Genomic DNA, 17,313 nt, shown 5'->3' with positions numbered 1-17,313 from the left:
TATTTATTTACCATTTTCTGACTTTATTTGATACCACAGTATAGATGTTGGACAGAGAGGGGGGGTAAATGACACACATTAAACAGTCTAGGGTGGATTTAAACATCTTAAAATATAGATCTATTGTAAGTTTCTGTCTCTTTGCATAATAGTAGAAAGACTGAAGTCTAAATACCAGGAGTATAATACAAAATACAGTGTACAAATGACAGAAGTGAAAACTGATCTTTAAGTTAATTTTTTTTTGTTTGGCGATGATGTAAGTTTAAACTACAAGTAATCTTTTGAATTTTGTAGAAAACACAGTATTTTTTTAAACTACAGGATAAAAGCATAAAGGAATACAATTACACGTTAAAACTCAAAGTAACACTCCCATTGTTTATGGTAACCTCTGCACACACAGAGATAAAAGCATCTTGCATTGGCGCACAGATCTTATCAGCTTGCCTGTGGCCATAACAAAAAATTTTAAACTTTCCATTTAAAATGCATCATGCCTTATGCAGTCTTCAAAGATATAATTAGCTTGTGAAATATTTTAGGGTGTTGAAAGTATAGAGGCTATACAGTGTTTGTGAGCGCTGGAAAGCACATTTTTATAATTCCAGCTGAAAGGTACAGAAGATAAAGATGTCTTCAAACTTTCTGTGAGAAAGCCAGCAAGTATTTTAAGCATTTGAGGGTTTTTTATGTCATGGTTACCTTTGAAAATTAAAGCTAATTTAGGTATACTTTTCAAAATATTCAGGATGAGAGAAAAAGTGAGCAGTGCTGGAATTCAACAGGCAAAAACTTTTCTTTACCTTTAAGAGCTAAAGTTGTTTGCAACTTTTCAGATAAGTAAAACAAATGCCCAAAATAGCATTTTCATCCCTTTTGCCCCCATAGTGTGTGAATGTGTGCGTGAATGGGTGGATGACTGGATGTGTAAAGCGCTTTGGGGTCCTTAGGGACTAGTAAAGCGCTATATAAATACAGGCCATTTACCATATCATAATTTGAGACAACATCCTACATTAATACTGAAAGTAAACAGTTCGACACTTCTTTTCTTTATCTGGTGTATTCATAAAGAAAGAAGGGGACGTATCATCATAGGTAATGTCCAAAGAGTTAGATTTGGGGTGGGAGTATGACCGACCCACAGTGATACCCCTCAACAAATGACTTAAATTCCCACTGCCCACTGGATAAGAACATGGATAGGTATTGTAGTGGTGGAAGTAACTTGGAGTGGAGTGTTTTACTGAAGTGTTTAATTTTACTCTATTTTGTTGCTTTTTAATAGTGCAACATACTCTGAATGCAAATATTGTACTTTATTCCACACACTATATATTTTGATAATGTCGCACAGTAATAAAAATCATCTCCAGCTGCAACTTAAATACTTCCTTTTGGTTGCTTCTTTATTTCCTAATGGATCACTACTTTCCACTTTCCACTAACCACAAAACAAGTTTTCCCATTTCTCATAATACCATCTGCATCAAGACTCCACACAAGGCTGAAAGTGTTTTACACACCAGTTTTCTACATTGGGTTTATTTCTGATCAAATACCCTGCACTCCTCATGCCTGGTGCTCGTCGTCGCTCCATGCACGTCGCACTTTTTTCTTCTTTTTTTGCTCTGCGTGTGCACAAAGTCACAAATTATGGATATGTCAGCGAATATGATGCAAGGAAAACAATGAAAAGAAAAAAGCTTCCGTTGGTCTGAAGCTCTAGTCTTTTGTTTAGCTTCCTGTCAGCCTTCTTGTTTTCACTTATTAAGGGAGACGGGGAAAGTATGTAATGAAACAACATATTTGTAAGTAAACGTGTAACTTGCATGGTTTCTTTTGCTCTCTAGCAACCCATTTTCTTCGTCCTACATATAGTTTTTAAGGATTTGAGCGCTCTGTGCAAATATTAATAAAGCACAAGCACCATCACAACAATCTAGTTGTTTATTTGCAGTTAAATAATCCCCGGCAGCGCCACGGTATAAAGCAAATTTTAACAACCTAAAATGACATAACAAAACATTAAAATAACTTCGGGTAATTGCAGAGAAACAGCTCCCCTTGAGGAAAGCGGTAGCGAGCAACCCCCGCCGCTGGTTCCTTGTCCCTCCCGCTTTTAGAGTTTCCGCAGAGCTTCTGCGGTCGTGTTGGAGTCCAATCAGCGCATTTCATCAAGACCTCTTCTCGAGAAGTTGATTTATCCGCCTGAGGGGAAAATAACGACTCACCAGTTTAAGGAAGAGCAACGATAAACCGCACCAGGGCAGCACTCTCTAAACTTTCCTCCACTAAAGAAAGAAAGAAGAACATTTGTTTAATCTGCTCGTAGTTAGGGGCCGAATACTGTTTAGTGAACTTTGATAAAGTACAGAATGGCCGATACAACTGCTTCCTTCTCTCCCAGCTGCGTGGAGAGGCTGAAAAGCTACGTGAATACCCCCAAAGGGTTCACCCTGGCAGCAGAAATAGTAAGTTTGTTCTCACTGTGATATTTGTGTGCAGCTCTGCTGTGATGATCCACGGTTAACGGCTCACAGATATGGCTTTAATATGCTGCGTGTAAAGCTTACTTGTAACTAATCAATAATTTATAGATGGCTAAGTGGATTTATGTTCTGTATCTATTGATTTTTTTAATCACTAATGTGTCATTTTCCCTTTGCTCGGTTTTCTTCTATTCTGTTATTCACATTTCTCACTCTAGTCTGTCTACATATATCACACCGGAAACAAGCGCCCTACAGGACATGTGCGCCTTAGCATATGGTCTATAGGTGCGCCTTAGCACATGGTACTTCCGGTGGGGAAACTCCTGTAGGGGGCTTCGTTTCCGGTGTGATATTCGCTCCTTGTTTACTGCCGCTTTTTCCAAAACAAGTCAACCAGATGGATGAATCAAGGGGCGATTTACATTTCTCGAGATGTCTTGGGCATTTACGGAATATATATGTAGATGCTGTTCATTGACCTGCCGATATTTTCCCCCCACGCCTCAGAGCAAAACCGAGAAAGGATTCAAATTCTCAGTATTTGCAAACAGCTGTCCCTCGTTTATTGCGGGTGTTATGTTCTAAAAATAACCAGCGATAGGTGAAATCAAGTAGCCAATTTTATTTTTTGATGATGCAAAACGTTTCGTTGTCAAGTGTGAGTGCATACACTCACAAAATGTTTAGTAACTTCAGATCCCTGCAAAAAGCCCAGGTCCAGTTTACTTTGGTGATTTGGACTATTCCATTTTACAGCTGTTGTTACATTTTTTCCTTTATCTCCTGTACAGGCCAACGCAATCTATTTGTCATTTCAGGTTGTAGTATTACACAACATTTTCAGATCTAATAGAAATAAAATAAGTGTTTCGTAATTCATTCAATTTATTGTTTTTATTTATAACTGGCATTATTGTTTCATTCTATTATAGAATCTTACAAGAAAGAGGCAAAATTTTATTCCATCATGCTTTATTAGCTGCTTTAGTGAAAAAGAAATCAACAATGCAAAAAAAAAAAAAAAACACACTGCAAAACTACATACTGGAAAACAGTTATTCACCATTTGGGCACATATATGCTTGTCTTTTCGTGGCTGTTTTGATATCGCTTTCTCTCTTAACCGATCAAATCTCGCTGTGGTAGCAGCTTTAAAGTCGGTATGACCCAGGTTGATAGAGGGTGCCCAGTCTGGATCTAGGGCAGGGCGATATGGCCAAAAATATTTATCACGATATAGATTTGAAAATTTGCGATAACGATATAACTGACGATATAATTGACGCAAAACAAAATACAACTCTACAACTTTATTAGTGGGGAAAAAACCCCATCAATTTCTTTTTGTTTAAACAAGCAGCTGTTTATTTTAATGTGCATTACAGCCAGGCAAAATTCAACAGTGGTTATCCTGTTATATACATGGTTATCCATAATCATGTATATCCACAAAACTTAAGAGGTGCTTTGCAACAAAAGTGCAGTGTGCAAAATCAATAAGTCAAATAATAATATTGCACAAACTCTTGAGTAAAAACAAAACAAACAAAAACATAGATAAATTATGCTACTGCTCCTGGAAGTTTTTCTACATTTCAAGTTTTAAGATTCTTTGTCAGAAACACTAACATGTTCACAGATGTGGGCTTAAGGGAGGACCTGTGACAAGTTACAACATTTCCACCTGTGCTGAACAACCTTTCAGATGCAGAGCTAGTTGCTGGAATGCAGAGGTATTTCCTAGCCAATCTGCTGATGTGGGGAAAGTTTACTGTGTGAACTTTCCACCACAAAAGAGGATCACACTCACTGTCTGCTGGTGGACTATTCACATAACTGCTCAGTTCAGATGATAACCTCTCTGCAGTTACCTCTGTCTTGCCACTAACTGGTCCCTTCAAAAAACTCCCGACTCTTCTTTAGCTTTTTAACAGCTCCCTGACTTGGCTGTGCTACCCTGGTGTGGGACAAATGAATTGGATGACAGGGTGGGTGCAGTTTTCTCTGTGGTGGGGTCGGGTGGACTGTCCCGGGCTCTGTGGGGCCGGGTGGCGCTGCTGAACTGGGCCCTGGTCCGGATGGGCCTGGACATTGAGGGCTATCAGGAGGGGCTATGTGCTTACCTGCTGCTCTCTGGCAGGCAGCTCCATGCCCTCCTGGGTTTTAAATGCACCTTAGTACACACATGCATCAACACTACATATGAGCGGGCGGAGGGTGGTTTGGAGTCTTCACACACCCCCGTTCTCTGTTGCCTGTTGGTGCGGGTCGGCTGGGAGGAGGAGTTGGCCGTCCGATTGGGGTCTGGAATGTGGGGCCTCCCTGCTGCTGCGGAGTTGGGGCGATCTGCTTCTCTCCACCCCAGGGAAAAGGGTAACACTACCTGGGTCTGGGTGCAGTTTCCCCCTCCAGGGGCAAGGGTACCTAGACCTGGGGTATAGAGTACGCTTGGGGAGTGTGATTGTGTGTACAGTGTCTCTTTATGTCTGTCTCCACGTTGGGTGAGTGCTGAGTAATTGCATATGAGAGCATGAGGGTGGGAATGGATGTTTGTATCTGTGTGTGCCCTCTAGCAGATCATTACATGAAGGAACCTGTTAAATACAAGTGCGCACATGCTCACAGGCGTACACACGGGTGCTCACACACACAAACTACACCCTTTTTGGCTCCTACCTCAAAGCACACTGTGTGCTGTCGATCTTACGTGCTGCACAATAATATTCAGTATTTAGTATTTACTGTTATATTCACATAGATCAGGGGTCAGCAACCTTTAACACCCAAAGAGCCACTTGGACCCGGTTTCCACGCAAAAGAAAACACTGGGAGCCGCAAATACTTTTTGACATCTAAGGCTACGTCCACACTAGCCCGGATAGATTTGAAAACGGTGTTTTCATCTGAAAATGCTCCGCGTCCACACTAGCGTTTTCAGTCGTTTTCACAGAGTCGTGCGTCCACACTGAAACGGATGAAAACGCTTACGTTCCAGTCCTGCGCATGCAGAAAAGAAAAGCTATCTGGAGCATGTACAAACTGATATTCATCTTTTTTAGGGCTGTCAAAATTCAGAGCAATCAAAACAACCGCTGTATAATGCACTCTGCTATCTTTGTTTATTTGGTCACATGACTGCATCACATGACTAAAATACGTCATGTTTTTGAAAGTTTGCGTTTTCGTGTGTCCACACTGCAACGGGACAGCTACGTTTTGAAATGTATGCGTTTTCGAGAGCGTTTTCAAAACGCTGCGTTTTTCCTTGGACGGGAGGTCAAAACGGAGAGAAAACGATGTGTGGACGTAGCCTAAAATGAAGATAACACTGTATATATTGGTTTTTTACCTTCATGCTTTGTGTGAACAACTAAAGTGTGTTGCTTATAGATTCCATGAAGTGCTACAGAGAAAATTACATTTTATTTATGCAATTAACACATTTTGAACTCTTAAAGAAATATAACAAAAGGGAAGACACCCAGCTGAACTAAAATGATCCATGTAGCAAACAAAAACTGTTGTGAGCCGCCACCCTTATATCGTTTTTGGAGCCTTGACCTGACTTTTAAAAAATATTTGGAAAAAAAAAAGCACTATGCTGCTAAAAAATGAAAAATAGATATTTGCAAAATTCTGCCTAAATATGTATTTTACCTGGTTAATATGTGGCGGGGTCTGCAGTGCCGCTGCATGGGAGTCAGACGCACCTGAGCGGCACCCGCAATCACGCCTCGCCGCCTTAAAGTGTGTGCTCTCTCTGCTGTTGTGTTGCCGGCTGTGAGCTGAAAAGCTACAGCCGGCTGTATGCGTACAGCAACCGTGTGTGAAAAGTGGTCTTTATAAAGACATGCTGAAAAGCATGTTCATGGAAACATCGTCGGGTCTGCCGTGGTATGTTTACAATGGAACTTTTGCTCCTGAACCTCTGCGCATATCCCATATGCGCACAGCGTCTGCAAATCGGGGCTGTACGAAGTCACTTTCATCTTTACGCAGGACTGTAAGCTGTCGTCTGTGAGGCGTGAGCGGTGTTTGTTTTTAACATAGTTCACGGTTGAGAACAGCTGCTGACATAATGTGGATCCGAAGATCCATAATTGGCCTATCTGGGGTTGAAAGTCTCGATAAATGCACGGCATTTCGGTAGGTATACCGGCTTCTGCGAGTGTGACGCTTATTTTGAGCGATGAAAAATAATAAAATATAATTTTATTTTTATATTTCAATATCACAATAATCTTCCAATTTAGAACTACAAGTTAAAAAAGAACTAAACACAAATAAAATACACTTCAGCTAAATACTTCTAATTTATTTTCTCAAACCACCCGGAGCCGCAGTATAAGGACAAAAGAGCCGCATGCGGCTCCGGAGCCGCAGGTTGCCGACCCCTGGTGTAGGGCCTTGGCCTCAGCCTCCTGACTGCACTACAGAGGCAGCCTGTGCCAGTCTCAGGAACACACGAACTGGCCCAACCGGCTCTTCAGCTTGTTTTGTTGCTTTAATTAATTTATTATGAACAAAATTTATAAAATTATGCACAAAAGGAATTACCAATGTAAAAAAAAAAACACTGTGGTTTTATCTATATATGTTTATATATAAATATATCCGGTGGCCCCCAGAGAGAAAGCACGTACAAACTCCAAAACACATTTCTAGCGTTAACTGAACTTCCTAAACAGAGCTACCTAGATCACTTAAATTACACAATTGAAAGCATATGTGTATTGTTTGTGTATTTATACACAAGCACTCATACATATGTATATATATATATATATGTATATATAGATATATATAGAGATATAGATAGATATATGTGTGTATAATATTCATTCGGGGCGACTGGAATCAATAAGGGAATCGATTGCAAAAATGGCAAACAATTCCAAGGAATTGAAACAGTGGGAACTGGTTCTCAACAAGAACCGGTTTTCGATACCCATCCCTATTTACCTGTTACTACCACACACCAAACCGGTCGTTGGTACTTCCTGGCTTGTGTAGCCACTAGGTAACAAAAGCTCAACACTGCGTGTTTTGGAGCTTGTACATGCTTTGTCTCTATGGGCCACCGTAATTATACTTTTATTTATTCACTCCACATAAAATGTAATAAATAAATCATATAATACAAAAAACAACTATTTACATTTCAACTTTTAACTATTTACATTTTCAGCTTTTTCCTTTTAAACAAATTTAAAGTGAAACAATACAAAACACCTCAAACCACAACACAATTAAATATAAATTAAAATATGAAAACAAAAACAACATGCACATTCTCTGTCATATGGGCCTAAAAATGGGAATAAACTTTCTGAATCCTTTATCATCCGCAACTGAAAATAGTTGTGGATGAGCACTATACCTTTCTAATGTGACGTTGTTGTCCCTGGCTCTCTTTCTCTCTCTTTCCCTCCTGCTCTGTTCCTGTGCTACTGAGAGTGTAAACTACCGCCCCTCCCCCTCTTCCCAGCGCAAAGCAAAAGGCTCGCGTGCGCTGGGAAGCGGAAAAAAAGTTGTCTCACTCTAATAGTATTTTGTCTAGAAAATAATTTGTTAGCATGAATCGCTGTTGTCATGTGAATGTTGACTTGGAAGTAGTCAAGTGGCTGCTGTAAACAGAATAATGATGGCATACACTGAGAAAAATAAAGGTGCCAACCAGGGCCGTGCAGAGACGTTTATAGGGGCGGGTGCTCAAAGTTAAAAAGGGGCACATTGAACCAGGGTGAATAACAACAACACACATTCATCAAGAATCTAATATGGGATCGCATCATACTACATCACTGTTGTGAGGCAAAGCAAACGTAGCCTATGTTTTACCTGATGGGTACAATGTTGCTGTTGAGGGGTTGCTGCTGCTCCTGCTGCTGATAGTGCTGGAGGGCAGGGCTGTGTTGATCTGAGACTGTAGACATTAAAAAGTCCATAGGAGCGATGGTAGCTGATTAAACAAGTGTCATGAGATAATAACAAATTGCAAGGATTGGTGACAGCGCTTGGAACCATAAGGCAACAAAAAACTGAGAAATAAACTAGACCCTGCCTGTGAATCACTCTTTGCCTCTCTTCCTCCTTCCATCCCCTCATTTCATCTATCACTCTCCACTTGCTGTCCATCTGAGAACAAGGCACAACTTGCTATTGCAATAAACTATTATTTAATTTTCCACACTTAATGATGACAGAAAAATGTTATAGAAGCAAAACATTTCAGTTGTGCTTATTATTATTTTTATACTGGAATACCTCTCCAACAACAATGTTACCTGTGCTCTTTGTAATCCAGCTGCTGAGGGATCCACTGCCTTTAGTAGCCTCACACAGCTCCTACTGTTTCCTCCTCATGTCCTTACCAGCCATGTCTGGACAATGTTATATTATGAGTAATAATTCAAAAATCCATATACATAAAACACACACATGCATGCACACACAGTGACATTTTAGACCTTCAGAATACTGTATATACTGTGGGCACAAGTTTCCATCATGGTGCTGATCCAGAATCCTTCCCTTATTATTTATTACTAGAGCTACAATAATAAAGCAATGAGGGGAAAAAAGTAATAAATTTATAATAATGTATTTATGATGATTCCATTTGTTTCACTATCCACTCTGTGCAGGAAGAAAGCTTATTACATTTTTAAACTGTAGAGATACAATAATTTTGCTGCTGTAAAATCAGCATTTTGTCTTATTTAAAATATAAATCTAATATAATCTGTTTCTTAATGTATGTTCTTTAAAATACAGTGTCCATCCATCCATTCGCTTCCGCTTATCCTTTTCAGGGTCGCGGGGGGCGCTGGAGCCTATCCCAGCTGTCATAGGGCGAGAGGCGGGGTACACCCTGGACAGGTCGCCAGTCTGTCGCAGGGCCAACACACAGGGACAGACAAACATTCACACTCACATTCACTCGCACATTCACACCTAGTGGCAATTTGGATTATCCAATTAACCTATCCCCTCAAACTGCATGTCTTTGGACGGTGGGAGGAAGCCGGAGTACCCGGAGGAAACCCACGCAAACACGGGGAGAACATGCAAACTCCACACAGAAAGACCCCGGCCTGATGTTGGAATTGAACTCAGGACCTTCTTGCTGTGCGGCAACAGTGCTAACCACCGTGCCACCGGGCAGCACGGTGGCACGGTGGTATTATAATTATAATAATCCATTATTATGTGGACATGCATATTCGATCATTTTAAGTGAAATATAATCCCTCCAGAAAGGCAGGAAAAGCCCTGTAACTTACTTTAAAACTAAATATGTTCCCTAAAACGGTGCACAGAGCTACAGACCCATGACAGCCTTACCCAGTGAGCCAGCAGCTATGACCAGCACTACTTGTGCAGTTAATAAAAGGACAGGTAAAGTTTGTCGCTCTGTTACACACACAGCACGCTCATTTGTTTCAGTTCGTCAGTTGCCACAAGACAGCTTACCAACGTGTACGTAATAAGCTAATACTCCTGTGTGCTGTAGACTACAGTGTGCGCTGTACACCTACTTACTGGTTTTGTCGCATCAGTCTGTGTCTCTGAGTTAATTTGTGTTTCTCCTACAGCTCCGGACCGCAAAAAATGCGCGTGCTCTTTGTGAGCTCGTTCCCGGCTCGTAACCAGCGCGTTCTGCCGTCAAGGGCGATCATTGGTTAATGGTGATCATGTGACTGATGCAAGCCAGATCCTTTTATTTAGCAAAAATGTGATTAATAGTTAAATATTATTGTTGAGGGGCACAGACAGGACTCCACACGCACACACATTAAAAAAAAAAAAATTAAAATTAAAAAAAAAAATTGCCTCAACAAAAGGGCACTTTGGGCACCCATCAGGAAAGGGGCGGGTGCTCAAGCCCCTTCCGCCCCCCCTCTGCACGTGCCTGGTGCCAACTGGAACCAAAAGTGGTTCTTTAGACTGATGCCATAGAAGAACCTTTTTTGGTGCCACAAAGAACCTTTCAAACAATGGTTCTTTGAAGAACCATTTCTTTGAGTGGTTCATTGAAGAACCTTTAAAGGTATCATATCAAATATATGTCATATCAAAACAACCCCACACCTGCAGTTGTTTCAGTTTTTCACAGATGTTTCCTGTCAGCTGGTCAACCTCACTCAGGCGGACATCCATATCAGCCAACCAAACGACAAGCTCTTCCCTTTGTGCTTCAAATCCCTCCCACTCTGAGACAAGGATCTGAGAGAGAGAGAGAGGGAGAGAGAGAGAGAGAGAGAGAGAGAGAGAGAGAGAGAGAAAAGAGTCAATTATAAAGAAGAGAGAAAAGTGAAACCCTCCTCAGAAGGTCTGACTCGCATACCTGCAGTCGACCTGCGATGGACTCCAGTTTGGCGTTCACGTCATCCCAGCGGCGGCCGCACTCCCTCGCCAATGCCAGCAGCTGAGTCTTCAGGGTGCCCTGGAAGAGCAGAGTTAATGTTCGATTCCTCCTGGTCAGGCTCTCCAGCTTAGATTATTGTAACAGTCTTTTTCTTTGTTTGAGCAAAAGGAATCTTGACTGTCTCCAGTTAGTCCAGAATGCTGCTGCAAGGCTTTTAACTAAGACACGAAAAAGAGAGCACACTACACCAGTGTTACGTTCATTACACTGGCTTCCAGTACATTTTAGAATTCATTTTAAAATCTTGGTACTGACTTTTAAAGCTTTGAATTGTGATGCCCCTGCCTACATTTCTGATCGTTTAGAACCCCACGCTCCCTCTCGCAGCCTGAGATCATCTAATCAAAGGCTGTTGGTAGTCCCACAAACTCGTTTTAAGACCAGAGGTGATAGATCTTTTAGAGCGGTGGCCCCCAGGTTGTGGAATGCTCTCCCTCCATCATTACGCTGCCTTGATTGTATTTATTCTTTTAAAAAGCAGCTTAAGACTCATTTATTTAGATTGGCTTTTAATTAGATTTGTGCTGTATGTTTGATTATTAATGTATTTTATGTATTTCTGTTTTATTACTGTGAAGCACTTTGTGGTTGTTATCCTGTGAAAAGTGCTATATAAATAAATTGATTTGATTTGATTCATTTACTATCCAGCTGGACGTGACGGCTCTATAGACAGATTATTTTCTGTTGCTGTGTGACGCTACAAAAATGTGCAGTCCTATCTCAGAGAAATTGCAGGTGATTTTTATACCTGGAAATTCTAACAGGGTAGAGGAATTTACGCAGTGTGGGTGTTAGTTTCCTGTGAAATTTACACTGATATCAAGTCTTACCTTCTATTTTCTCTCATCTCTGTCTTAGCTTGTCAGTTTTATCATCATCATCTGCTATGCTTCTTCCTGGTGTGGAGGCTTTACTACGGTGCCCATATCTGAGATGACCTTCTCCACGATCTTCTTCATCATCTTCATGATGGACCTGGACAAGCAGTTCTTAGGGGTCAACTGGGTCTGGACTGTGAGTCCACACACACATAACTGCATGCACACCCTCTGACACATTTCTGTGCTAAATTGGATAATACTTCATCTTTTGCTTCCCTCTTTTGTGCAGGATATGTTTCGTGCTGTGGTTGGTGCTGTCCTCTACATCATCACCTCTCTGGTCAATTTGATTGGAGGATCTAAGGATGGAGCTTGTATGGCAGGCGCGGTTAGTTAAGCCAGAATGACTCAGCCTGAGTTCTTAGCTGCATACTGAATCTGCTCATATTTATTTCTCTGTTTATTTTGAAAAGTGATGGCTGTTACCCCTGACTAATTTCGGTGCTGCCAGTTATACATGTGAAAACTGAATGCCTGGTGTTTTTTATCACTTTTATGTGTTCAATATGAAACACCCAGACTTTCTGAAAAAGCAGGCACTCAACATTGAGTAATGTTCATACTGCAATACGTCCTTTCTTTTTGACTACAACTGTAGACTGTGACTTATTACCTTACTTTAGCTCATTCAAAAATTTCTAAGACAGAAAAAAATCCCGATATAACACTGAATCCACATGTCATTTAGTTTGAATGTTAGTTTATTGTTGCCAAAAACAGGACACGGTGATGACTGGAAATCAGTCTGAAACAGCGAACGAGCAGCATTACTGTGCGTTGGGAGTCAGAGGAGGAAAGGTGTAGCTGCACACAAAATTGGTGGCTACAGCCATTAATTATATTAACAATGTAACGGCGTTATTTGTAATGAACAGAGAACTGAGTACACCAGTAGCTAGTCTGGGTTCAAAAACTCATTTGATATCAGACTCTGTGGTGTCATAACTGTATACACACTGTAGAGAAACATATTTTTACAAAATGTAACAAAAATGTAAAAAAAACCCAAAAAGAACCCCATTTTAAAGTTGCTTTATTATTAGCTTTTGCCTTTGAGCAGGATACACCTGTAACCTTTAAAAACTTTGCATGCAAGTTGCAGATATGTGGTGTCCTGTCCAGTATGATGTCATGCTTATATCATATGTCACAAGCATGATAGGGACCAGGGACCCTGAATTTGATAAACCTTTAAGAAGATGGGAGTTAATGTAGTTTTTTGCCATATATTACTGGATGTACTGACAACTGTCACTGTATTACTTTGGTCATGAGGTCTGGCTGAACATACTGCTGCTCTCACTGAAAACAGTCAGTGCAGAGTCACAAATCCTCAGATGAACACTGAGCAGTTTTGACAAGCAATTTTGACTAGTGAGAGAAGTTGATCATTCACTTATATAAAAGATGGACACAGCTTGTGGGGCGGAAAAGTGAAGCCAAAGTAGAAGTGTCTCAAACCTGCATTCTTTGTAATGACCAGCAGGTGGCAATTCTTTTTGGTTATAGCAGGGGTGTCAAACTCAAATACACAGTGGGCCAAAATTCAAAAGTGGAACAAAGTCGTGGGCTAACATTAATATTTATTGAAAAAAAAAATCTTCCTCCAGATATAAGAATGAATCTTTTCATATGGACTCAAACAAGTTTTGCTGAAAAACTGAATATGGAACAAGCAAAGCTTAATACTAAACGATATATATATATTAGCTGTATAATACCAGTAGGCCAGCTCTAATAGTAATTTGACATGGCTTCGCGGGCCAAATGTAATTAGGCTGCGGGCCAAATTTGGCCCGCGGGCCAGAGTTTGACACCTATGGGTTATAGAGATATCAGGCTATATGGATGATCTCAGTAAACACTTTGATGAGATGGAAAGGGCAGTGCAGCTTATAGTATGTGGAAGTGTTAATACAGTTAATTTCTTACTGGAAAACTGAAAATAATGCATGAACAAAATGGTAAGAGTGAGCCTGTAACTGCATCACAATCTCTGTTTCCTTTTACACTGAATCAGAGGACAATACATATTATTGTGTCGGTTTTTGAAAGATTTTGTTTACTATTTATCAGTTTACTTTTTAAAAATGAACTAAGTGGGCTTGTTATGCTCCTACTGACAGTAGATTTTCTGTATGTTAAAGATAAATTTCATATCTCATTTCCCCACCACAACCATCCTCGTGGTATGCTATGTCTACACGTAGTCTTTTGTATTAATCATGTGTTTAGTCCCAAACATGTGCTGTGCAGCTATATATCAGGCACAAGCCTGTCCCCACATTGGCTTCTTCATGAACCAAAGTGTCTAATAGTGTGAAGAGCACAAAGTCTTCTGGCACTTAACTTTAACAAAATACTGATAATTTATTTAGATTGTATTTGTGTTAGTTGTGGTTCTGATTGTCATTTCTTGCTTCTTAGGTGTTAGGGTTGTTCGCTGGGCTGATATTTGCATACGACACCTACACAATCTACCTCCAAATCCAAAGTACCAGACAGCACCCAGCAGCTCCAACTGGTGAGAAAAACACAGTTTTTATTAATGCATTCAAAACGCGTTCTTGGCTTTATTTGATATGTGCAATTTTCTCTAATGTCTTGACTGTTTTTGTTTTTAACAGATGGCAAAGTTTAAATGTTCTCAGACAGAAATACTTCTGTCAAGAACAGAAGAACCAAAAGCAGTCATTTGGGCAAAGGTTAACAGAGGAGCGGGTCAGAGAGGAGGATGGACAGTAAAATGAGCAAGTCACAGTTTAATAAATGCTGCTGCATGGCCTGAACAGATGAAATGTATCTTAAAGAATGAAGCCAGAGAAGAAGATGACATAGCCTTAGTGAGGGGTGCTGGCATCTGTCTGTATGTCTACTCCATGAGGGATTCCCCTCTCAAACTTTTATTCCAACCAGACTAAAAAGGGAAACATGCCAATAATAGGGAACACTTTAATTAATGCAGAGAGATTATGAAAGAGCGACCTGGCACTCAAAGAATCCTCAACCGATGCTTCTGAGATAATTCCATAACAGCAAAGACGCTGGTAACAGTGTAGCCTCCTGGGGGATAAAAAGCTTTTTAAAACATTATTTTGGGGGCAGCAAACTCATAAAGCACTCTTTTTTCCAGGTGTCCCCTAAATCACTGAAATAAGAGTTCATTTTCATAATCCTTTAAAATATCTCCCCATATAAGTGCCCAATGGTCTTATCAAGATGCCAAATGGCCAGACTTGCTTCTAGGAGGACTTTGGATGATGTCATCATGCAACTTGTCTAATACACCTGTCTACTGTGAATGGACTGCTGTAGTAACTAGTAACTGTGTTATTTGGGCTTCAGAAGCAACTGACACAGAGGTGGTGCTTTTTGAATCGTTTAATATTATAAATGTCTTCTTGGGGGACTTTTTTTATATTTCTCAGCTGGTTAAACCTTTGCTTTTCTGTTATTTAATAGTGTTCTGTGTGTTTTACAGTGCCTTAAAAGTCTCATTCAGAGTAACCAGTTCCCTCACCTTCTTCTGTTTCATCTTTTCTTTCTAAGTACTAAAACATTTGATTTCATTTTTATTAAAATTTGGCCGTTTTTCTTCTAGAGTTTTGGAATTTAGGACCCATAGATAGCCCATTAACTAAACAACCACACTTTTATTATTTAAAATTACATCATCGTCCTCAAGTTTTGTCTACTGCTCTTGGATTCCTGCTCAGGTTATGTATTTTTCTTACATTTATAACACATTTTTAAGGTGCTACAATATTTTTCTGTTGACATTTTATACTGCTCAGTAGCACAGTCCATTTTTTGAACATGCTATGTTAACATTAGGATATGTACTGCGAGTGTTTCTTCAACCCCTTTAGTGTTTTTCCTTTTTTTTTTCATTTTAATATGCTTTACAAGAGTTTGTAATTCAAAAGTTCAAAGGGAAATAAAAGCCATTTTACCACAAAGAGAATCAGTTTTCTGGCTTGCTCTGTACACTCATGTGTCCTGCTAAATTATCTTAAAGTGCTTCATTTACAAGTGTATACAGTCATGGTAAAAAAGTACACTATCTATTCCAAGGTATTGCATATCAGGACACCTGGTCCTTGTCAGGTCTATAAAAATTGGGTAAATACTAGATGGCACGATACCACTTTTTTATGTCCGATACCGATACCGATATCATAAATTTGGATATCTGCCGATACCGATATGAATCCGTTATTGTGTGTTTTTTAATCAATAAAACTGTTTTTTTAATATCTTGGTGCATTTTGTATAAGTTCATACTCAAGTTTAAATAAACAACAACACTAAAGCTATTCTGTTATACCTGTGTGTAAAAAATACACTGCGCCCAAAATATTTCATAGTTCAGCAACACTGATCAATCTAATAAACCTTACCTAACTTAAAACTTAACTTAAACCTACTCCATTCTTCCTATTCTGGTATTTTAAAGAGTACTTAGCAGAAATATAAAGCAACCTAACTAATAGGGTTGTAAACTCCCAGCAAAAAAAAAAAACGGAACCACCCCCCACCCTCCACCTCATGATGCTTAATCGATGTAATCAACTTTAATTTGATGCAGGGTGAAAAAAAATGCACAGAAACAAATTATTTTTCAAGAATAATTAAATAGATTCAACATCTTTCTTCAACAGAATTGCAGAATTCATAGATGGAACCTTCCCAAAGGAAAAAGTACTATAGCTTACTAGGGTATAACTTAAGAGTTACTATATATAGTAATGGACGTCTATACATTTTACATCAGATTAAAATTTTGGGTGTAAGATTCAGATAATTATTTATTAAAAGCTAGACATTTTAAATGAGAATAAGAAAGAAAAGTATGTCTTTGTGCCCCCTTTTCCCTGTTCATGCCCTATCGGCCCCCCTGGCTAAACTTTGCTAGATCCGCCCCTGCACAGTTACCAGCCGTCAGCTCCGTAGAAAACGATCCTGGTGTAAAAAGTAATATCAAATACATTCTAACAACAGCTTATCAAGCTTAAACGTGCTGCTGTTGTTCCGCCGCTGGTTTCCTCTTTCTGGTGCAAAGTGGGGCAAAAACAAAGAAGAGAGACAGACTCGCGACAGAAAAGCCGATCAGCTGATCATTAATAAGTTTCACGATTGAAGTAGCAGCAGCAGAGGGAGAAAGAGAGGCAGTCGCTCCATATATCGGTTGTTAAGCTTAACGTGGGAATGCTTTACAAACATTCAGAGATGAACTTACGTACTTGCTTTACTTCTCTCTGGGATAATTTCCTCGGAGATGAAATGCTGGTTTGGTAGAGGCTACAAATACACACAGCCGCTCTATCACGTGACGCATACTGCTCCGACGTGCTACGGTTATGAGCCGAGTTACGCCGTGTCGCAAGTTTTGTGAGATGCTTTTTTGATATTTAATGGATCGGATTACATTTTTTATTTTTCGCCGATATCCGATCCAGTAATTTAGGTCAGTATCGGACCGATACCGATACGTAATATC

At 39.9% G+C, this 17,313-nt stretch overlaps 1 protein-coding gene across 1 annotated transcript; it reads left to right on the top strand.

The window, feature by feature from the left end:
- Positions 1-2,098: 2,098 nt before the first annotated feature.
- On the top strand, positions 2,099-15,777 carry LOC100700067 (proteolipid protein 2). Its single transcript, XM_019349891.2, has 5 exons — positions 2,099-2,477; positions 11,791-11,946; positions 12,043-12,141; positions 14,241-14,337; positions 14,441-15,777. The coding sequence occupies exons 1-5, from the start codon at positions 2,382-2,384 to the stop codon at positions 14,452-14,454; spliced, it is 462 nt and encodes a 153-aa protein (XP_019205436.1). The 5' UTR covers positions 2,099-2,381; the 3' UTR covers positions 14,455-15,777.
- Positions 15,778-17,313: the final 1,536 nt, after the last annotated feature.

This window comes from Oreochromis niloticus, linkage group LG20, assembly GCF_001858045.2.
Source record: "Oreochromis niloticus isolate F11D_XX linkage group LG20, O_niloticus_UMD_NMBU, whole genome shotgun sequence".
NCBI lineage: Eukaryota > Metazoa > Chordata > Actinopteri > Cichliformes > Cichlidae > Oreochromis > Oreochromis niloticus.
Note: the sequence above shows the minus strand (reverse complement) of the source record. Positions and strands in the feature narration are given on the sequence as shown.

What these genes read in the sequence shown, in the direction of transcription:
- LOC100700067 (XM_019349891.2), top strand. Translation starts at nt 2,382, where the DNA reads ATGGCCGATACAACTGCTTCCTTCTCTCCCAGCTGCGTGGAGAGGCTG. An exon ending in TCACCCTGGCAGCAGAAATA is followed by an intron (nt 2,478 to 11,790) that starts GTAAGTTTGTTC and finishes TCTCTGTCTTAG; the next exon opens with CTTGTCAGTTTTATCATCAT. An exon ending in GAGCTTGTATGGCAGGCGCG is followed by an intron (nt 12,142 to 14,240) that starts GTTAGTTAAGCC and finishes CTTGCTTCTTAG; the next exon opens with GTGTTAGGGTTGTTCGCTGG.